The sequence below is a fragment of the Artemia sp. Qi Xiang Cuo genome, chromosome 6 (genome assembly GCF_049724085.1).
Source record: "Artemia sp. Qi Xiang Cuo chromosome 6, ASM4972408v1, whole genome shotgun sequence".
NCBI lineage: Eukaryota > Metazoa > Arthropoda > Branchiopoda > Anostraca > Artemiidae > Artemia > Artemia sp. Qi Xiang Cuo.
In genome coordinates this window covers 24,406,524-24,427,878 of record NC_142799.1, presented here as the reverse complement: position 1 = coordinate 24,427,878, position 21,355 = coordinate 24,406,524, and the positions used below count along the sequence as shown (strand labels likewise).

At 34.3% G+C, this 21,355-nt stretch overlaps 1 protein-coding gene across 4 annotated transcripts in view; it reads left to right on the top strand.

The window, feature by feature from the left end:
* LOC148951019 (vacuolar protein sorting-associated protein 18 homolog) overlaps positions 1-21,355 on the top strand; it is an 86,852-nt gene that overhangs the window by 11,208 nt on the left and 54,289 nt on the right. For 3 of the 4 annotated variants that reach the window (XM_089090561.1, XM_089090560.1, XM_089090562.1), the window contains exons 4-8: positions 1,540-1,584; positions 5,508-5,703; positions 6,749-6,891; positions 9,995-10,204; positions 11,785-11,892. In XM_089090561.1, the coding sequence (XP_088946687.1) occupies positions 1,540-1,584; positions 5,508-5,703; positions 6,749-6,891; positions 9,995-10,204; positions 11,785-11,892 (702 nt within the window). The remainder of the gene's footprint in view (positions 1-1,539; positions 1,585-5,507; positions 5,704-6,748; positions 6,892-9,994; positions 10,205-11,784; positions 11,893-21,355) is intronic. The other variant, XM_089090563.1, reaches the window with a different exon arrangement.

Sequence of the window (21,355 nt, the reverse complement as noted above, 5' to 3'; positions counted from 1 at the left end):
CATTCTGGATTTCGCCTATTGAAAAAAGCACAAAATCCAGCTGAATGAAGAAATGTGGAGAAACAGAAATTTGGAAACAAATATACATACAAAAATCTCCATTTCATGCTTATTTGCCAATATGTAAAATCTTTTGTGTGTAAGCTTGACTTTTTAAAGTTATTAGCATAGGGCAATTTGCATTATTTCAGTAAAGGGGGGGAATACTTACAAAAAGAAGTTTCATCTTGATGAAAGTGCAGATTCGAATTCTTAATATTAATAAGTTACTTAATATTCTAACAAGTTAATAACAACTAACATAATATTCTAGCCCTTTGTTACAAAAATGTGTATCTTGTACTTCTCGTGTCATCAGTGTGTGTAACATTTGTCATCACTCGGGGAAGGTAGTATCAAATTAATGCCTGTTGAATTTTTCGAGTCTCATTTGAAAAGTGATTGGAAGCCAACTAGTCCGCTTCCCCAGAAACAATTATTGCTTCTGAAATTCATCATGGGGATACACTGTTTGTGTCTGAATTTTGAAGCGGTTATTATGAGAATAAAGAAGAATGAATCGAGTTATGAAAAGACTTTGTCATGCTCGTTCATGACGTCATGAAAAGAACGCATTTAAATAAAAAACAGATAAAAGTGAAATGGAAGTCTTTTTTCGGCTGAAATTAATAAGAGATATTGAAATTAAAAGAAAATAAGAATTTGCCTGTGTATGAGAGGGGGAGGAGGCTCCTCAACCCCATGCTCTTTATGCTAAGTTAAGTCACCAATTGGCTATAAATTTTCACTCTGTAATGACTTCAGTAAAGCACAAGCGGAAATTTAAACTAGTCAGCACAAGCGGAACTAGTTCAGTTTAGTGATACACAATTGTACGTTGACTGACTGATACAAAACTAAACGTTGCTTATCAGTACCAGCAATTTCGGTGAACTTCTTTATGAATTTAGACAACTGCAAACTTCACACTGGTTTATATGTTGCATTGTCTATTATCTTCTCTCCATTTTATACAACTTACAGAAGTATATGTTGCTATTAATTAAAAAAATGTAAGTATATATTGTACGTTCCCCAACAAAAATGAAAGGAAAATAGCTTATTAAATCACAACAGTGTTCAAATAATGTATGTGCTTCGTGTAAACTTGAAAAAAATTGTAATAATTATATAGTGCGGATTGTCATCCTACGAAAACTTATTGTTGTAATTTAATGTAACCAGATATTAGATAATATTAAAATATATTTGTTATATTTTAAAATATATTTTAATCATTTTCATAAATGTTCAAGAACAGTTCGAAAGTTAGCTTTTTCTCTCGCCAGTTAATGTTCAAGGAATGACAGTTCGAAAGCTAGCTTTTTCTCTCTCTCCCATCAAGAGGTGGTTTGACTCATTTACTTGTTTCCCTATATTCAGAATTTAACTACATTTATTTTAGTTATTGAAACGCTTTAGAACATCGAACCTACAGATCGATTTGTAAACCGACTCGATATTCGACTCTCATATTAATTTTTCCTTTTTTTTTCGAAGCTGCCCTACCTCCCAGTTTTTTGGGAAAGTGAATATGAGGTTTTGGTGAGTGAAACTTATTTAAGCTAATAAATTTGCGCAGTTGCGTATTCCATCCTTTTCAAATATTTAGAGTGACTTGTTTTCTGATAGATATGTTTGAAGTTTTTTTCAATAAAATAAAAATAAATATATATTTTAAATACGTTCTAAATAATTCTAGTTATTGATTAAAAAATTATTAAATAAAATAAATTTTGTATTTAAAATAAAAAATGAAGTGAAACTTCATTAAATAAGATTATAATCAAACTGGAAACGGATTTATCAAAACAGATAAATTGGGATAATATCCCGCAATACCTAATTCTTTTTTAACTAGAATTTTTTTTTAGAGTAATTAGACTTGAGAATCTACCAATAAAGAAAAAATTGTTTAGCATTTGATTCATTCTAGATTAAAGTTGCTTCCCTTAAGGACTGAGGGCGAAACTCCTGTCGATAATTATTGTTGCGTAATTTGCATTCTGAATATTTTAACCGACATAAATCCTTCATCTATTGAAAATACTTTAGGGCAGAAAAGTTAACGCCTAAAAATAGCTTTGAATTTTTGAATAGAAAAGCTGACATTCTACAGATTGCAGAAAAAAACTTTTATTACATTTTATACTGATTGTAAGTTAGTTTTTGTTTAGATTCTGAAACAACGTGCTGTTTTTATTTGTCGTTTTTTTCCCTTTGAGTCTGTTTGTAAAGAGTCTGTTTACAAACATTTTTTGGTTGCTGGTTCGCATGTATTTTCCAATCTTGGTGTTTACTTTGCCACTCAAATGGGGCTTTGTTTAAAGCAAGAAGTCGTGCGATAGCATTTTTTATTTGTTTATTTATGCGGTTCTACATGTAAAAACCTATCTGAAGAAGCACTTGTTACTCACTAAAGTTTTCACCTCAAGGAGGGGTGGGGACTTCGGGGACCTCTGGTGACTCACCACGAGGTGAGCTCTGGCTGTCTACGAAAGGCTTTGCCAAATTTTAGAGGGCGAGTGCGTCGAAATTGTGAATCCGTTGTGATGAATTTGTCATCTGTATTTTTTTTGTTTAGGGGGTACTGCTTTGCGATGATGTATGATTCCGGTGGATGGTATATATTAGGTTGTGGTGTTGTTAGTTACGGTGAAGAGGCAAGGAAAATTATCTATTGAAAATCTTTGCGACAAAGAATTCAAACTCTGAAAATAGTTTAAAACTTTTAAATAGAAACGTAAGGTGAAATGGTTCTGGATTAGTTATATCCTTTGGAGGGGTAAAGTCGGTATAAAATAGGTGCACTAGATAGACCATGAAATAGCTGCACAAATTCAGCTTAGAGGAGATTAATAAATAAAAGAAAATCCAAAGACCTATTGTGAACCAAAGTGGCAACCGGGGCCAAAGCAAAGCAGATGACGAAAACTGAATTTATTGAAAATTATTAAAATTAATGTTATATGCGATGTTAAAACGCTATCGATCTCAAAAGATTTTCACCCGTTTTTTCTACTGAAAAAGGTTACCTAGATTCAGAAAAGATTGAGCCCTCTCTCTACTTTCTAAATTGATTGGCTCACTAATATCACCCTTTTAAAGTTGTTTTTGCACGAAATTAAATTAAAAAAAACAAGTTTTTTCTACTGAAAGTAAGGAGCAACATTAAAACTTAAAACGAACAGAAATGACGACGAATATTAGGTGGGGTGCCCCCTCTTTAACATCTCGCTCTTCAGGCTGGAGCTTTTTTGCAATTTTGAAAAAAGATTCGTTTTATTCTACTTAACACACCTTTGTGTCTCATAACTCTTTCTTCAATAATTTGTACAAAAATAAAACTTTAGCTTAAAGAACATGGTGTCGAGGAAGAGATAACCCCCTTCATATACGTAATAATTTTTGTTCGTTTTAAATTCGTTTAATGTGTTCGATCGATGTTTCTCCTTACTTTCAGTTGAAAAAACTCGTTTTTTTACAGTATTTAATTCCTGATCGTTTTTCAAACAATGCCAGGAAATCTGGCCCCAACCCCACGGAAAAATGCCCTCCCCACGGAAATATCCTCTAGAAAATTCCATCCCAGTGAAAATTTACCAGTTAAATTACCCTTACAAACTCCACGTGTGAAATTGAGACGGAAAAGAGAAAGCAAGACATACAAAAAATCTTGCAAATTCTCCCAGTGTATAATTTCCCCTGACAACTCACCCCCTGGAAACTTCCCTTCCCATGGAAAATTCATCCGTGAGAAAAATCCCAGAAGAAAATTCGCCCCCCCCCCTTCGAACAATGTGTGCTTAGTTTCCAATAGCAAATAATTTGTGCAAAAAATGGGCACATCTTTTAAATTAACGACCTTGACCCTGGGGTTGTGGGGGGGGGGGGTCCTTTTATAACCAAAGGAATAGTTATTGAGTCTTTTAGATATAATTAAAAAAATTGCTATTTCAAAATTTTGACCGGACGATTTTGGGAAAAAGGGGCGGGGAAGGGGCCTAATTGCCCTCCAATCTTTTTGGTCACCTAAAAAGGGCACTAGAACTTTTAATTTCCGTTCGAATGAGCCCTCTCACGATATTCTAGGATCACTGGATCGATACGATCACCCTGGAAAAAAAATCAAAACTAAAAAACACGCATCCGTGATCTTCCTTCTGGCAAAAAATACAAAATTCCACATTTCTTCAGATAGGAGCTTAAAACCTTTACAGTATGGTTTTCTGATACTTTGAATCTGATGGTGTGGTTTTCATTAAGAATCGATCACTTTCGAGGGGTGTTTCCCCCTTTTTTCGAAAATAAAGCAAATTTTCTCAGGCTCGTAGCCGTTAATGGGTGACACTAAACTCGATGAAACTTATATATTTGAAATCAATATAATAAGCCGATCCTTTTGATATATCTATTGGAAACAAAATTCCGTTTTTTAGAGTTTGGGTTACTATTGAGCCGGGTCGCTACCTACAAACTAAATATGTTCTCCAACTCGTAATTTGCTTTTAAAAATGGATGTGCACAAAACCTCCACTCTCGCATAAAAATTTTCTCGGTAAACCACCCCAAACAGATTGCTTTCGGGCATCCCCCATCCCCAGATTTGGGACCCCCTTCCTCTGCTTGTTACCATTAAGTTTTGTCATTAAATCAAATGCTTTTGCTTCAAACGTTTATTGCTTACAGCTTCTATGCCTTATGTAATTTATTTGAATCAAGACAAGTGGTTGCAATGCTAAGATGATTCGAGTCCATAAAATCTTTAAAAAATTATCAGCCATTTATGCAATGCGGAGATCTTTGGTATTGTTCCTTTCGAAATCATAAATTTAAACGAGTCTCTCTTAGATTTTCTATGCTAATCATATCTTTAGCCTGTTTTTTATACTCCCCCCTCTATTGAAGGTAAACTGTGAATCGTAATTTATTTTTCTCGATTTATTGTGGAATAAAAGTCAGACCATACATATATATATATATATATATATATATATATATATATATATATATATATATATATATATATATATATATATATATATATATATATATATATATATATATATATATATATATATATATATATATATATATATATATATATATATATATATATATATTATATATATTAAATCTCTTTTTTGTCCTTATTCCTGAATTTGTTTTCCGCTATTTTTGCTGTAGATTATGATCTGCATTTAATTTGATTTTGCAAATTCTTAACCTTGAAAGTTAAGTGGTATAAAGGTCAGGTGAGCCTTCAAGTGTAAATATTGATCTGTAAGGATTATTTTATTGTAATTTTTTTTTTTTTATATTCATTTCCTATCTTTGTGTTTCTCCTGATTGACTACCTGTCAATATTTCTGTTACTGTTATCGTTAATCATACTGCAAACAATTCTACTAAGTGTTATTTTGTGTATTTATTCATTTGTATATTTTATATATTTTTATTTATCATAGATATTTGACGTTGGAAAAGGTCAACCGACAAGAATAACTGGCATAGAGTTTCATCAGTGCAACAGGAGTGATGGGATTGGGTACTTCATATTTGTAACAACAATGACAAGGTTTTATCAGTTTATTGGAAGTGTTAATTCGGAAGACACTCGTCCTCTTCTAGTGAACGTCATGAACTTATATTTGAACATGCCAGGTAGGTTACACGTCATTTCATTAGCTTTATTATGATTTTAGACAGGTTTCCCTACCCGGGCTGATAGGGGCGATTCAGCTTAAAGATCGTCCTTTCACGCCTCTTGGACAAAACCTAAAAAGCAAATTAGATGTACCAAAAAAATTAATAAAATATATGCAAATTTCTTAAAATATCCTAAAATATACGCAACATGTACACTATTCTCATAGTTTTGAATGTGTATATATTTAATAAAAAAAAGCGACATTTGTAGTGAATTTTCGGAATTGACTAGCGATTTTTTTTAATATCTCCCTCTCTCTCTCTCTCTCTCTCTCTCTCTCTCTCTCTCTCTCTCTCTCTCTCTCTCTCTCTCTCTCTCTCTCTCTCTCTCTCTCTCTCTCTCTCTCTCTCTCTCTCTCTCTCTCTCTCTCTCTCTCTCGCTTTCTCTCTCTCTCTCTCTCTCTCTCTCTCTCTCTCTCTCTCTCTCTCTCGTGATTTTGCCATATATCTGATATAAACGAACCATCAGTTTAATGATGATGATGATACATTTATTTCCAAAAGAGACGCATAAGTGTAGTATTGGAATACAAATAAAAGAGAAAAACAACGAGAGAAACATAAAACCAAATATAAGAAAACGCAACAGAATCATAAAATACGCTGAGAACAAAACAACACTACATCATAGCGATTTTTTTTAAATATTTCTCTCTCTCTCTCTCTCTCTCTCTCGTGCTCTCTCTCTCTCTCTCTCGCTCTCTCTCTCTCTCTCTCTCTATTTTTCTCTCTCTCTATCTCACTCACGCTCTCTCTCTCTCTCTCTCTCTCTCTCTATCTCTCTCTCTCACGCTGGGGAATCAGGCAGTTCACACAAATATGACATAATAGGCAATATTACATCATCTTGTATATGAAGATGCTGTTTTCGATGCAACCATGATCTGTGTTATGTTTTGTCATCATGACCAAAATGATCCAAACTGTTATTTTTTTTCTCTGTTAATTTCTCAATATACTTAAATTGGCTTTATTGTGTTTTTAATCTTTTTAATTTTAGAGAAATTTTGGGAGTTTCCTTCTTCTGATGTCCATGTAGAGCATCTCCTAAAAACTAAGCCACTACAAATTTGGAATCCTCATCTTAAGTTGGCTCCTTCTCATTTTGCCTGGCTTACAACATCTGTGATTGTTTGCGGAAAGGTGAATTTTCCTTTCATCTTTATTGTTTATATTTTTTTTTTTTTTTTTTTCTAATTTCTCGTTAATATAAAAAAATGATTAGGAGCGTCTTAAGTTCCGATCACAAAAAAATTGCATTTCACGAACAAAAAGAAAAGAAATGCAACCAAAATTTATTTATACCTTTACCTTAGAGTGTGTCGCATTATACTATCCGTAATAATTTACTGATGAAAATAAAATTTATTTATATGTAAAATTTGTTTAATACTTGCCGTTCTTTGAATTTAACATCCTTTTGACTTCAACATCGCTCTTAAAATATTGCAGATTATCTTTATTGATAAACTGGATGCATACCCCTTGACATTCTCCGAAGTTTCATCTCAATTCTCTTAGCCTTTTCGGATACACCAGGAATTAAATAGTTCTCCTTTTCCTACTGATAAATCCTGCATTTGACAATGGTCGAATTCCATAGTTTACAATCCTTGCCAAGAGGCTATGGGGGGCATGACTTCGCTTAAAGTATAGCTATTAGACCTTCTGATTGGTTTTAACAAAACAATAATTTCGAAATTTCGATCAGGATTGAGCAGCGGGGGTGCCTAAATGAGGAAAGTAGGGATGTTTGTCCTCCAATCGCTCTTCAACATCCACTCAACCTCAACATACCTTGAGAGTTTAAGCCTGATATCATCAGCTGTTCCATAAATATTGCTGATATTCCCTTTTCACAACTAGCAAGCACATAGTTCGTTTTGATTATGATCAGCATCTTTCTCAACATTTGTTTAAAGTTTCACCTTAATACCCTAAACTTTTTTGAGATCCACGGTCAAACATACTGTCTTATCTTAATAAAAAAAACTTATATATTGACAAAGGACGACTTCCATAAGTTATAGCTTTTGCCCCGGTTGCTGTGGGGGTTTCGTCAACCCTGAGTTGTAGTTATGTGACTTCTGGACTATTTTGAACAAAATAGGCATCTCAAAATTTTGATTGGATGCAATTAGAAGGGAAAGAGCTTTGGGGGGGGGGGACTGGCGGCCTTCCAATCACTTTTGACTGTCAAAAATGGCGCTAGAGTTTTCGAATTCCAATCGAATAAGCCCCCTCCAAAGTTTTTGTACGACCACTCCTTCCATAAATAACTTTATATGTTAACAATTGGCAGCTTGTATAATTTACAGCACCTGCTCTGGGGGCTGTGGGTTTTTTTTTGTCAACCTCGGATGCATAGTTATTAGAAGTTTGGATTATTTTGAACAAAATGGTTGTATCAACAATTCGATTGGATGCATGCGGGGAAAAAAGGGCTTGGAGGGAGGGGGCTAGTTGCCCTTTGATCACAATTGACTGTTATAAAGGGTACTAAAACTTTCAATTTCTAATCGAATGAGCCCTTTCTGAAGCTATATACGACCAATCCTTCCATATGACTTGCCCCTGGAAAAAAAAATAATATATTGAGGCCTTATGGTTATTTACTAAAGGCAACGCTATAGCGTTGTCTCTGATTTTTTAAAGTTCAAACCAGAAATGGGTCGTCGTTTGCTGCCTCTTAAAAGGTTCACTTAAATCTCCTTGATATTTAGTATGTTCATTATGGAATCGGAAACAAATGGCTTCTTTGAGCCTGATTTCAGTATCAAACCGATAATTTATTAATAAGAATACATACATTTAAAGTGATGGACTATTTTATGCATTAAGATGCCCCAGAACAGTAATAAATAGATGAGTTCACTCTGGCTACACCTATGGTACTTTGTCTAAGCCACTTGTCTATGAACCTAGTGCCGCAGAGTAGTCTTGATTTCATACCTGCTGATTTTGAAAGGGATATTCAGTACCACTCTGCGATGGCAAATAATATACACTGTTGTCTTATCTCGAATTTCATCTGGTTTAAATATTCACTGATATTATAACTACTTAGTCTTGATGTTCAGAAATGACAGTTGCAGGGCAGAATTGTTTTCTATATATTATGGTTGACTGTTGAATATGCTCTTTTACAGTTATCTTCTAGTTTTGAATTGTGTTTTGATTAAAGATCATAGCGTTACGGCCAAAGTTAAAGGGTACATATAATATTTTTCCAAAGTTTTGTATAAGAACAAAAATGAGGTTTTCACTTTTTTGTTCTTGCCGGAACAGTTTTTCTTCGAGACCTCGTAAAAATCTATAAAAGTTATTGTAGTCAGCATATACAATCGCCTTCAGATAATCTTTCTTTGATATTTTATAGAAAATAGTTGACCAAGTTCAACGAAGTTCAGTGTTCAGCAAAGTTTCTCAAGAAAGCTACTTCATTGACTTTGCGTTCAGAAACTTCAATTAAATATTTTGTTCATAGAAATATCTTATTTAGCTTAGTTTTTTAACTATCCGTTATGAAATATGTTTTAACTGAATGATAGCGAGCCAAACAAAAAACGTATTTGAAAATGTGACAAATAGGTGAAGACCTGATAGAAGAAACATTGTCACTTATTAACACATTTAAAACAAAAAAAGATATGAAGTTTCCCTTTTGCGCTCCTACAATGTTTAACTAGCCAACATCAGATAATCCAAAAGAATTTGTTTCCTGGTAATTTTTCTAAAATTAGGGTTTACTGCCCACCCTACCACATTTGAATTTATCTATAGGTCTGACACATTTTAGTCTACCTTGTTCGGCAATCAAACATATTTAGATGGTTTTTTTCCGTATGTAATATATTTCCTTATGCGATATAAAGTTATGCTACAAGAATAATTTAAAACATTGTTTCATAAACTTCTCTACTAATAATCCACGCCTCCTGTCATACTTAAAATAAATCATGCGAATGTATGAAAAAAATTCCAGGTTCCGAGCCTCCTGACTTTTACAGTTTAAGAAAAAGATTATATGCATCACGGGCTTTCAGTATAATGCAAATAAAAATAACTCACACCAATACTTAGGTGATGTTATTTTCATAGGTGATGCTCACTACTATCTTCTTTTGCCGAACTAAGACACGTCTCAGAATGTACTACCTTTGTCATTAGGCTGCTTACCTTTTCGTGTTTTAATATGAGAAAAGTTATAAATGAGCTTTCGGAGTAAACTGTTATTTACTTGCAGATCGATGTTTCTTCAGACCACTCAGAATCTGTTGTACAAAATCGGAAATCAATTCATTTTGAAAGTTTTGCTTCCGATTCTGCAGGTAAACCCTTAGTTCCACGTGCGATTGGACTTACGGAATTTCACCTTGTTCTTCTATATCCGGATAGAGTCGTCGCTGTTTGCATCCTGAACGAACAGCCTGTATATGAGACTACATTTCGTGAAGTAAGTTTGATTTTCACTGTCAGTAAGCTTCCTGTAAATGTAGGCAAACTTTGTTTTTTGTCAAAATGTGCCTCAATCTTAACGAAATTTTAGCTCAACAGGAATAAGATCTTCCCTCAGTCTGCTGAAATGGTGAAAGGTCCTCTAATGAACAATCCCGCGTCTGATATTAGTTGGAAACACTAGATTGAACATTCAAAGTTGTGGGAGTTTTATAAGTGAGATAACTTAAGTTTGTCTCTGGAATAAAAAAAAAAAAAATTAATATTGGATATTATATAAAACTATTGGATATTTTTGGGAAGTTAACCCGTAAAAGACAACCGGCTATGAATGATCAGAAAGAAAGCTCTCGATCACCTTTAACATACGTCCCGGACAACATACGCGTAAAGTTTCTTTAGTACGCCACGATCCTTACTCTATCTAAAGCTTTAGCGATGTCGAATATCATTAGCCTGATCTATCTTTTTGCTAGAAGGTCGATCCACTCTTGGTGCTTGGCTACTAGGCAGTCGAAGGATGAATGTTTTTGGCGGATTCCATATTGGTGGTCGCTTAAAAGATCATCTGACTCTAGGCATTGATAAAAAGTATTTTGAAAACGCTTTTATTTTATTTTATGGTGTTTTAGTACCTACAGTACTAATGAATAGAATGACCGTATCGTAGTCGCCATGTGCGTACCTTGTGTGCCAGAATTTTGAATAAATTCGTTTAACACCTTCTTAAAAAAAAACTTTTCGCATGCTAATCAATGGTCTGCGTTGCGCAGGTACTGATCTCCTGATTCAATGCCTTCGGCCGGGAGTGCAGTGTGGGGTTGGGGGTAAATCATCCCACCCTTCGTTTAGCACACTTGAGTCCTAAAAAGCTTCTTCTTGACTAATATTTATGCAGTTTGAAACAGCCCGAAAAGAAAAATCAAAAATGAAGAAGATATTAACAGAATTTAAGTTTTGTTCCTAGTAGCAAGGGGGGAGGGTGGTCAACCAGTTCAGCAGTAGGTGTCATTTACTGAAAGTGCCAAGGACAGAAAAAATGATATCTGTTAAATGGAATTGGTTAAGTCGAAACTTACGCAACCTTGAAAAAAACTCAAACATCAAAAAAAATTTACAAACAAAATATAGGAACATTCTTAGAAAATCGCGGTTTTTATAAATCAATAGACCTAAGTTTTGGCCAAAGGGTAGAACAATTCTTTATTTGGATATCCTTGGCTTTTTTTTACGATGTGATTGATTTGTAGTTCCTAAAGTAGCACGAATTATGCAACGCAAGAAATCTGAAAATATTGTTAAATAGGTATTAAAAAGTTAATGTTGCATATTTTTTTATTTAATTTTAAGCTAGCTGATGAATTTATATTCACGATTCAATTTGATTCAACTCGGTTCAAATTGGTTCAACTCTCGCGATTCAACTGCCGAAAACTAATAAAAAATAAATATTACCTAGAGTCTACAGTAGCCACAAGAAGAAGGGAAATAAGGCGCCTGATAAAGGACAATTGCAACCCTTTAACTCTCTACTGATTAGTTGAAGAAAATTTTTAGAAAAAAGAAATTGTATTTCAGGTAAAATTTCTTGGAATGACTGGATTTTCAAGTGGACATTTTTGGGCATATTCTGATCGCAGTGTCTACGAATATAGTATTTCTGATGAAAAACGTAACATATGGCGAGTAAGTATATCTATTTTATGGATGGACTGGATTCTTTTGATTTAAAGTTTTTATCATGATGTCATGTAGTAACTAAGTGATTTATTAGGAGGGTTTTCTCCCGCACAAGCATGCTTCAGGGAATCGATGATGTATACTTTATTTTTTTTAAATAAACCCAGTATTACATAAAAAAAACCTTTTCTTCCCCCCAGGACACCTCGATGGGTGCAAGCAGATCTGGAGCTTAGTGGTAGTGGGTGCGTGAGGTGTTTTGTCAAACAAGAGGGGGATATCCGAACCCCAAAACGCACATTTTTCCTCCTAAATTTTCCGAACATCCCTGACAGATCCTAGGGATTATTCTTGGAAGAAATATGAAGTATAGATAAATAATAAAGTATATTACTCTCATTTTGTATATATAACTGCGATATTCTTCAGATCTATTCAATTAGTCAATTTATCATCTTCAATTGCACAATGCTACCAAGGCCATACCCAGGGGGGGGGTAGGGGGTTTGAATCCCCCCCCCCCCCTAAATGTTTTTTTGACTCTTAGAAAAGTAACAAAAATGGATCTAAACAAATTTTTATGCATTTTCTATGTTTTTTTGTGTAACCCCCCCCCCCCCGAACAAAAAAATTCAGCTTAATGTATGAGTCTTTAATATTTAAACCTGATTTTTATTCTAACTTATTAATATACTCTATATGTGGTCCCCAGTACTCTTTTGTGCATTCTTATGTTGGAAAATATCAACTTTTTGGAAAAAGAATTCAAAGTTTATTCTTTGATCTTATAGATGAATTGGTTTCGAAATCTAGAAAGTATCTATACTAATGGTAACCTGACAAAAAGATCAAAAACTAAAGGAAAATACGAGGATATGTAAACAATTCTTAGGCCCCAAAAATATATCCCAAAAAGTATCAGATTTTTTTATTCCTAAATTCATGGTGCCAGGTATAGTTAAATATATGATTTTTCGCTAGTATTTTATCGAGGTTTTAGATGTCTGTTGATTTTTTTTTTTTTTTTTTTTTTTGAAAAAGTAAATAGATGAAACATTTAGGGATAACTTCCTCGGAGGATAATCCCAAAATGACGTGCAACATCGAATGAAGCTCTTCTTCAAATACTCTATTCTCGCCTTGCCGGCCTCAAGCTAATTGGACCGAGCTATGTGCCTTCATGTCTGTATTGTCGGTTGGATAATTTAGGACACAATACGAGAATGCTCTAGAGAAGGATGGATCCATACTCGGCGATGGGTATGATACAAGACTCATAAAGTCGGATGATCGAGCTGAGTGGTGGAGGGATTTTGCAGCGAAGGGTTATCCCCAGCTTTCTTCCGCAGGAGCTTCTGTTCTAACCCCGTTGAGGTGGGTTTTCCAAAAGAGATCTGTGGAAAAGTAGATTCCAAGGAGACGAAGCTCGTCGGCTTTCTTTCTTGCTTTATCCATGAAGATGAAGTTGGGGTGTATGCTTGGTAATTTGGATGGGGAGATCATCAGCTCATTCGTTTTCAATGCATTGAAAATGACCTGATTATCTGTTGTTTATATTTTCTAACGAAAGCTGAACAATTTTTTTTTACCATTGTTCAATTTAGGAGAAAAACTACATTTGACAGGCCCTTTCATTAAATTCCCCTAAATCATGACCCATAAGGTATACAGCAAAACGCTTGGGCAACTTGTAAGAGTTGGAACAGGTTCTTTTTTGTCATACGAAAAATCCCTAAGGCCGTCTGGTGTTTGGCGTTTGGCGTTTTTTGCCATTTTTTAAGCTTCATAACGGTGTTTTTCTCAGAAACCGAGTTCAGACAAATGTTTCAACATTAATTTTATCAGTTACGCTAATTACAATGATTTTGCTATTGTTTTCATTGCCCTGAAAACAATGCTTTGGAACGCCAAACGTTAGATGGCGTTGGTGTTTTTCTCGACGCTGCCATCAGTTTCCACTCCTTTGAGCTACCATTACTTTTATCAGAGGCAACGCTGTAACGTTGCCTATAGTAAAGGCCATACGGCTCCAATGTTTTATTATTTATTTATTTACTATTTATTTTTCCCAGAGGCACATCATACGGAAGGGGTCGTTGTAGAAACTTCAAAGAGGGCTCATTCGATTGGAAATCGAGAGTTCTAGTGCCCTTTTTAATAGTCAAAAATGATTGGAGGGCAACTAGCCCCCCCCACGCCCGTCATTCCCCCAAACACATCCAATCAAAATTTTGAGATAGTCATTTTGTTTAGCGTAGTTGATTTCCAGATAGAAATATATTTTTGAGGAGGACACTCCCCCCTCAGGGCAATAGTTTTAAGTAATGCCCTGGGGACATATATGGTTTTTATAGAATGCGTTGTCGTAGAAACTTCAAAACAGGCTCATTCAATTGGAAATTCAAAGGGCTAGTGCCCTTTTTAATAGTCAAAATTGATTTGAGGGCAACTAGCCCCCCCCACGCCCATCATTTCCCCAAACGCATCCATTCGAAATTTTAAGATAGCCATTTTGTTCAGCGTAGTTGATTTCCTGATAGAAAATATGTTTTTGAGGAGGACACTCCCCCACAACCCGCAGGGCAAGGGTTTTAAGTTATGCCCTTGGGGCATATAAGGTTTTTTTAGAAGGCGTTGTCGTAGAAACTTCAAAAAAGGCTCATTCGATTGGAAATCCGAAGGGATAGTGCTCTTTTTAATAGTCGAAAATTATTGGAGGGCACCTAGCCCCCCCCCCCCCCCCACGCCCATCATTCCCCCAAACACATCCAATAAAAATTTTGAGATTGCCATTTTGTTCAGCGTAGTTGATTACCAGATAGAAAATACGTTTTTGAGGAGGACAATCCCCGACAACCCTCAGGGCAAGGGTTTTAAGTTATAACCTGGGGGCATATAAGGTTTTTATAGAAGGCGTTGTTGTAGAAAATTCAAAAAAAGGCTCATTCGATTGGAAATTCAAAGGGCTAGTGCCCTTTTTAATAGTCGAAAGTGATTGGAGGGCAACTAGCCCCCCCACGCCCAGCATTTCGCCCCCCACATCCAATCAAAATTTTGAGATAGCCATTTTGTTGAACGTAGTTGATTTTCAGATAGAAAATATGTTTTTGAGGAGGACACTCCCCCACAAACCTCAAGGCAAGGGTTTTAATTTATACCCTGGGGGCATATAAGGTATTTATAGAAGGCGGTGTCCCAAAAACTTCAAAAAAGGCTCATTCGATTGGAAATTCAAAGGGCTAGTGCCCTTTTTAATAGTCGAAAGTGATTTGAGGGCAACTAACCCCCCTCTCACGCCCACCTTTTCCCCAAGCAAATACATTCAAGATTTTGAGACAGCCATTTTATTAAACGTAGTTTTAAGTTCTGAAAATTAGGTCTTTGAGGATGACAACTCCCCCAGAGCCCTCAGGGCAAGGGTTGTAAGTTTTCCCCTGGGGGCTTATAAGGTTTTGCATAGACAACATTGTCGTATAAACTTCAGAGGGCTCATTTGAATGGAAATTGAAAGTTCTAGTTCACTTTTTAAGCGTCAAAAGAAATTGGAGAGTAACCAGCTTCCCCCCTCCTAAACCCTATTTTTCCAAATGTATCCAATAAAAATATTAATATAGCTATTTGGTTAAAAATAGTTAAAATGTTATGTAACAAAAAAAATCCGGTGTTGACACAACCCACCAGGGCCCGAGGGCAAAAAACCAACAAAGAGAAAAATCTAAATGAAAAAAAAACAACAAACGAGACTGCGGCCAGTGGAGAGAAAAGAAAAATGCAAAACAACGCGGATATTTCGCCTGTATCACAAACAAGGCGTATTCATCACGAAAGACAAGATAAAAAAAAAACAAAAAAAAACAAGTTTAAAATAAAAAACAAATAAAACCACCACCAAAAAAAAAATTTATACAATTGGCGCAAACTGATCCACGTAGGGAAAAGATGCTATTATGGAGTTACTTTAGTGAGAACACCAGAGCAACTGAGGAAATATAAAAAAAAATGGAAATTACTTTAACTATTCTGTTTCGAAATAATCCTTTTATTGGCTATTATTGCAGCAGTTCATTTTGTTCTAGTAGGTAAAACAGTCCCCTGGTGATTATTTATAATCTTAATTCCCTTATTGACTGTTGATTCACTCTTTAGAAGATTATCATAAATTGGGTCAGTATTTAAACTACCTGTGTCCCTATTTATCGAAAGGTTAGCAAATATATGCTTTTTAATTTCAATGGCTTCTCTCGCCCATTGTGTCTACCCCTTATCATTTGAAATAGCTAAGGGCTCATCAAATTTTACAAAGTGGTCTGGTTGAAACCAAATATGTTCAGCTAAAGCTGAAACAAGTTTCTGGAGTCTTGCTTAATTGTAGGGTTTTTTCTATTGAATTTCGGTGTTGAATAAACCTTTCAACAAATTGTTGGTGAGTCCTATCAATATAGAACTTCCCACAAGACAAGAACTTTCCACTTTTACCTGCAAGACCAAAACGAATTGCTTCAATAATAGCCAATAAGAGGATTATTTCGTAACAGAATAGTTAAAGTAATTTCCATTTTTTTTTATATTCCCTCAGTTGCTCTGGTGTTCTCACTAAAGTAACTCCATAATAGCATCTTTTCCCTACGTGGATCAGTTTGCGCCAATTGTATAAATTTTTTTTTTGGTGGTTTTATTGGATTTTTAGTTTTAACTTGTGTTTTTTTATCTTGTTCTTCTTCTGTCTTTCGTGCTGAAGACGCCTTGTATGTGATACAGGCGAAATATCCGCGTTGTTTTGCATTTGTCTTTTCTTTTCTCTCCACTGGCCGCTGTCTCGTTTGTCGTTTTTTTTTCATTGAGATTTTTATCTTTGTTGGTTTTTTATCATGGCTGGCCAGTTCGGCTTAAGATCTTTCACCCGAAGGCAGGCGTTATAAGTTATTCCCTGGGGGCATATATGGGTCTTATCGAAGGGATGCTCGTTTTAACTTCAAAGAGGTATTATTTGATTGAAAATTGAAAGTTCTAGTTACCTTTTTAAGAGTCTAAAGAGATTGGGGGGCATCTAGCCCCCCCTCCACCCTCTGCGCCTTTTTTCCTCAAACCCATCCGATAAGAACTTTGAGATAGTCTTTTTTAAATAGTTCAAAGACCATATAACGCAAACTCCGGGGTCAAAAAAGCCCCCCAGGGCTCGAGGGCAAGTGTTGTAAGCTATGCCCTGGGGGAATATTTGGTTCTTATTGAAGGGATGCTCGTAAAAAATTCAAAGATGGCTCATTTGATTGGTAATTGAAAGTTCGAGTTAAGTTTTTTCGAGTCAAAAGATATTGGAGGGCAACTAGCCCCCCAAGCTCCTTTTCCCCAAATGCATCCAATAAAAATTTCGAGATAGGTATTAAGTTAAAAATTTCTCAAAAGTCAGATAACAAAAACTGAGGTGTCGTCACAACCCCCCTGGGCCCGGGGGCAGGCGTCCCCCAAATACATCTGATAAAAAATTTGAGGTAGCCAATTTGTTAAAAATAGTTCAAAGATCTTATAACAAAACTGCTTTACGTATGGTCATTTCGTTAAAAATAGTCCAAAGGTCACACAAGGAAAACTCCCGTGTTGACACAACCCCCCCTCCCCAGAGCCGTGGCAGGTGGTGTAAGTACTGAGCTGGGGGCATCTATGGTTTTTATGGAAGGTATGCTCGTATAAACTTCAGAGATGGTTCATTTGAATGGAAATTAAAAGTTGTAGTTCATTTTCTCAGAGTGAAAAAGATCGGAGGGCAACTAGCCCCTCCCGCCCTCCACGCCTTTGGGCATATCGGATGGATAAACCCATCCGATAAAAATTTCAGGTAACCATTTTGTTAGAAATAGTTCAACCATCAGATATTGAAACTCCAGGGTCGACACAACCTCCCAGTGCCGAGGGACAGGCGTTGTAAGTTATACTCTGGGGATTTATATGGTTTTATAGAAGGGATACTCGTATAAACTTCAGAGAGGGCTCATTTTATTGAAAATAGAAAGTTCTAGTTCACTTTTAAAGAGTCAAAAGAGACCGAAGCTTAATCTAGTCCCCCCACGCCCTTTTTCCCCAAACCTATCCGATAAAAATTTTGAGATAGCAATTTTGTTAAAAATAGTTCAAACATCAGATAATAAAACTCCGAGGGTGACACAAACCCATTTTTTCACTTTGATATTGTTACTTTGATGCCAGTTTTGATATTTTGATGAATATTTGATTTTTTTGTTTTAAGTTTGATTTTGAAATAAGGAATTTTTAAAAACTTGAAATTTTTTGCAATCAAAAACGAACAAAAATTAATTAAAAAAAAATGTCCTAAAAAATAATTTTTTCAAAGAAAATCAATGGAAATTTTAAACTTATGCTCAGCATATAAAAATAAATTTTAAAATTAAATCACACAACGACCAGAAATTACTATTAATGAATAAATGAAACCCAAAACGAACAGAAATCAAATAAACAATCATAGCCAAAACATGCAAAAAGTAATGATATACATGAATAAATAGATCTTAAAGCGAGTAATGCTTAGATTGAATATGAAAATCAAGCTTAAGACGAAAAAAATATTTTCCTATTGAAGTACAAATGAAACTTAGAACGAACAGAAATTAAATAACCAATCAATGCAAACAAACATACAATAAATATTAATGTAAATTAATAAATAAATCTTAAAACGAGTGAAGCTTAAATTGAATATGCAAATTAAGCTTGAATATGCAAACAACATCAAATTGAATATTTGATGTATAATTGTTGAAAGATCCATCAGTTCAAGAATTTATTTCGCTGTAATTGTATTTTTATTTTCAATGCTCTAAGAACTGGAAAAGAAAGTATTTGTAATATAATCCGTTTTCAGTTAAGCGCCAATGACGCAGTAGGCTTTTGGTTTTTATTTACAGTTAGGAAAGGAGGCAGTATCCAATGACTTGTTTGTAGGGAAACTATATTCGTCTTTAACAACTTTAAAAAGAGCTAATAAATTAAACTGAATATTTGATGTATAATGATATTAATTGCTGAAAGCTCATCAGTTCAAAAAGTTACTATAATTTTAATGTTTATTTTCAGAGATAAGTACAAAAGAAAATATTTGTCACAAAATTGGTTTTCAGTAAAGCGCCAATGACGCAGTAGGTTTTTATAATTAATGCATAACTACAACGACATGTCCAGTTTTGCTTATTTAGTGGGTAATATAAAACTTTAATTATTTATATAAAACATTAAAGTAAGAAGTAATTATACCACTTTGTTCTGCTTAACTACTTCTTTTTAATTTTGTTATTTGATTACATTAATCTACGAAATAGAAATATTTAATTTTCTGGAAATCGAACAGATAATATTTTTGATTTTAGTACTAATATTCTTATGGATTAACTAGTCTAAATATATAAATGTGGAAAGGTAGAAGGAAAAAGAGGTTAGATTATTTCTTTCTTGAATATCAAGATTAATTTTTCTTTTCCTCTAGATTTGAAAGTTGTAACAGAAATGGGCTCTAATAATACTCATTTCTTTTCTTAATTAACAATTAAAACTAGCAATAATTTAACGACTCCTTGTTAATAGGGACTGGGGTAAAAAAAAAACTCCACTGCAGCTAATCTAAAAAATGCTTATAGAAAAAATACCACTAATACGAAGAAAAAACTATTGCACCATACATACGGCTCCGCATAGTTTTCCTAAATATAGTTTAAGTTGGGCAAAGTGAGTCATGAGTCAGTTTTTCTTCTTTTTTCTTTACTTTTAATAGTACAAACATTTTTTTTAGCTCAAAAAAGATTTAGCGCGTTTTTCTTAAATTTAGCGTTGTTTGGGATGAAATGAGTTAATAGTCTATTCTCTTTTTTTCATTTCTTATTTATTCCAGTCTTAATTGTGAAGACCATGGTTTATATTTACTAGATATCAGGCTTAAAAAGGGTTACGCATGTTTTTCTTAAATTTAGCAGTATTTGGGGTGAAGTGAGTCATGAGCCTTTTTTTCTTATTTTCTCTATTCCTTATTTATTTACCTTTAAAAGTAAAAAAAGTATTCATTTACTAGATATCAGCCTCAAAAATGGTTTCGCGTGTTTCTCTTAAATTTAGTAGTATTTGCGGTGAAGTGAGTCATGAGCCTTTTTTTGTTCTTTTCTCTATTACTTATTTATTTACCTTTAAAAGTAAAAACAAGTTTTATTTTACCAGCTATTATCAGCCTCAAAATGGTTTCGCGTGTTTCTCTTAAATTTTGTAGTATTTGGGGTGAAGTGAGTCATGAGCCTTTTTTTTTTCTTTTGTCTATTAATTATTTATTTACCTTTAGAAGTAAAAACAAGTTTTCATTTACTAGATATCAGCCTCAAAAATGGTGTCGCGTGTTTCTCTTAAATTTAGTAGTATTTGGGGTGAAGTGAGTCATGAGCCTTTTTTTTTTTTTCTTTTCCTAATTACCTATTTATTTACCTTTAAAAGTAAAAACAAGTTTTCACTTACTGGATATCAGCCTCAAAAATGGTTTCGCGTGTTTCTCTTAAATATAGTAGTATTTGGGGTGAAGTGATTCATGAGCCTTATTTTTGTTCTTTTCTCTATTCCTTATTTATTTGCCTTTAAAACTAAAAACAAGTTTTCATTTACCAGCCATTATCAGCCTCAAAATGGTTTCGCGTGTTCCTCTTAAATTTAGTAGTATTTGGGGTGAAGTGAGTCATGAGCCTTTTTTTTTCTTTCTCTAATCCTTATTTATTTACCTTTAAAAGTAAAAACAAGTTTTCATTTACCAGCCATTATCAGCCTCAAAAATGGTGTCGCGTGTTTCTCTTAAATTTAGTAGTATTTGGGGTGAAGTGAGTCATGAGCCTTTTTTTTTGTTCTTTTCCTAATTCCCTATTTATTTACCTTTAAAAGTAAAAACAAGTTTTCACTTACTGGATATCAGCCTCAAAAATGGTTTCGCGTGTTTCTCTTAAATATAGTAGTATTTGCGGTGAAGTGAGTCATGAGACTTTTTTTGGTTCTTTTCTCTATTCCTTATTTATTTACCTTTAAAAGTAAAAACAAGTTTTCATTTACCAGCTATTATCAGCCTCAAAATGGTGTCGCGTGTTTCTCTTAAATTTTGTAGTATTTGGGGTGAAGTGAGTCATGAACCTTTTTTTTTCTTTTCTCTATTTCTTATTTATTTACCTTTAGAAGTAAAAACAAGTTTTCATTTACCAGCTATTATCAGCCTCAAAAATGGTTTAGCGTGTTTCTCTTAAATTTTGTAGTATTTGGGGTGAAGTGTGTCATGAGACATTTTTCGTTCTTTTCTCTATTCCTTATTTATTTACCTTTAGAAGTAAAAACAAGTTTTCATTTACCAGATATCATCCTAAAAAATGGTGTAGCGTGTTTCTCTTAAATTTTGTAGTAGTTGGGGTGAAGTGAGTCATGAGCCTTTTTTTGTTCTTTTCTC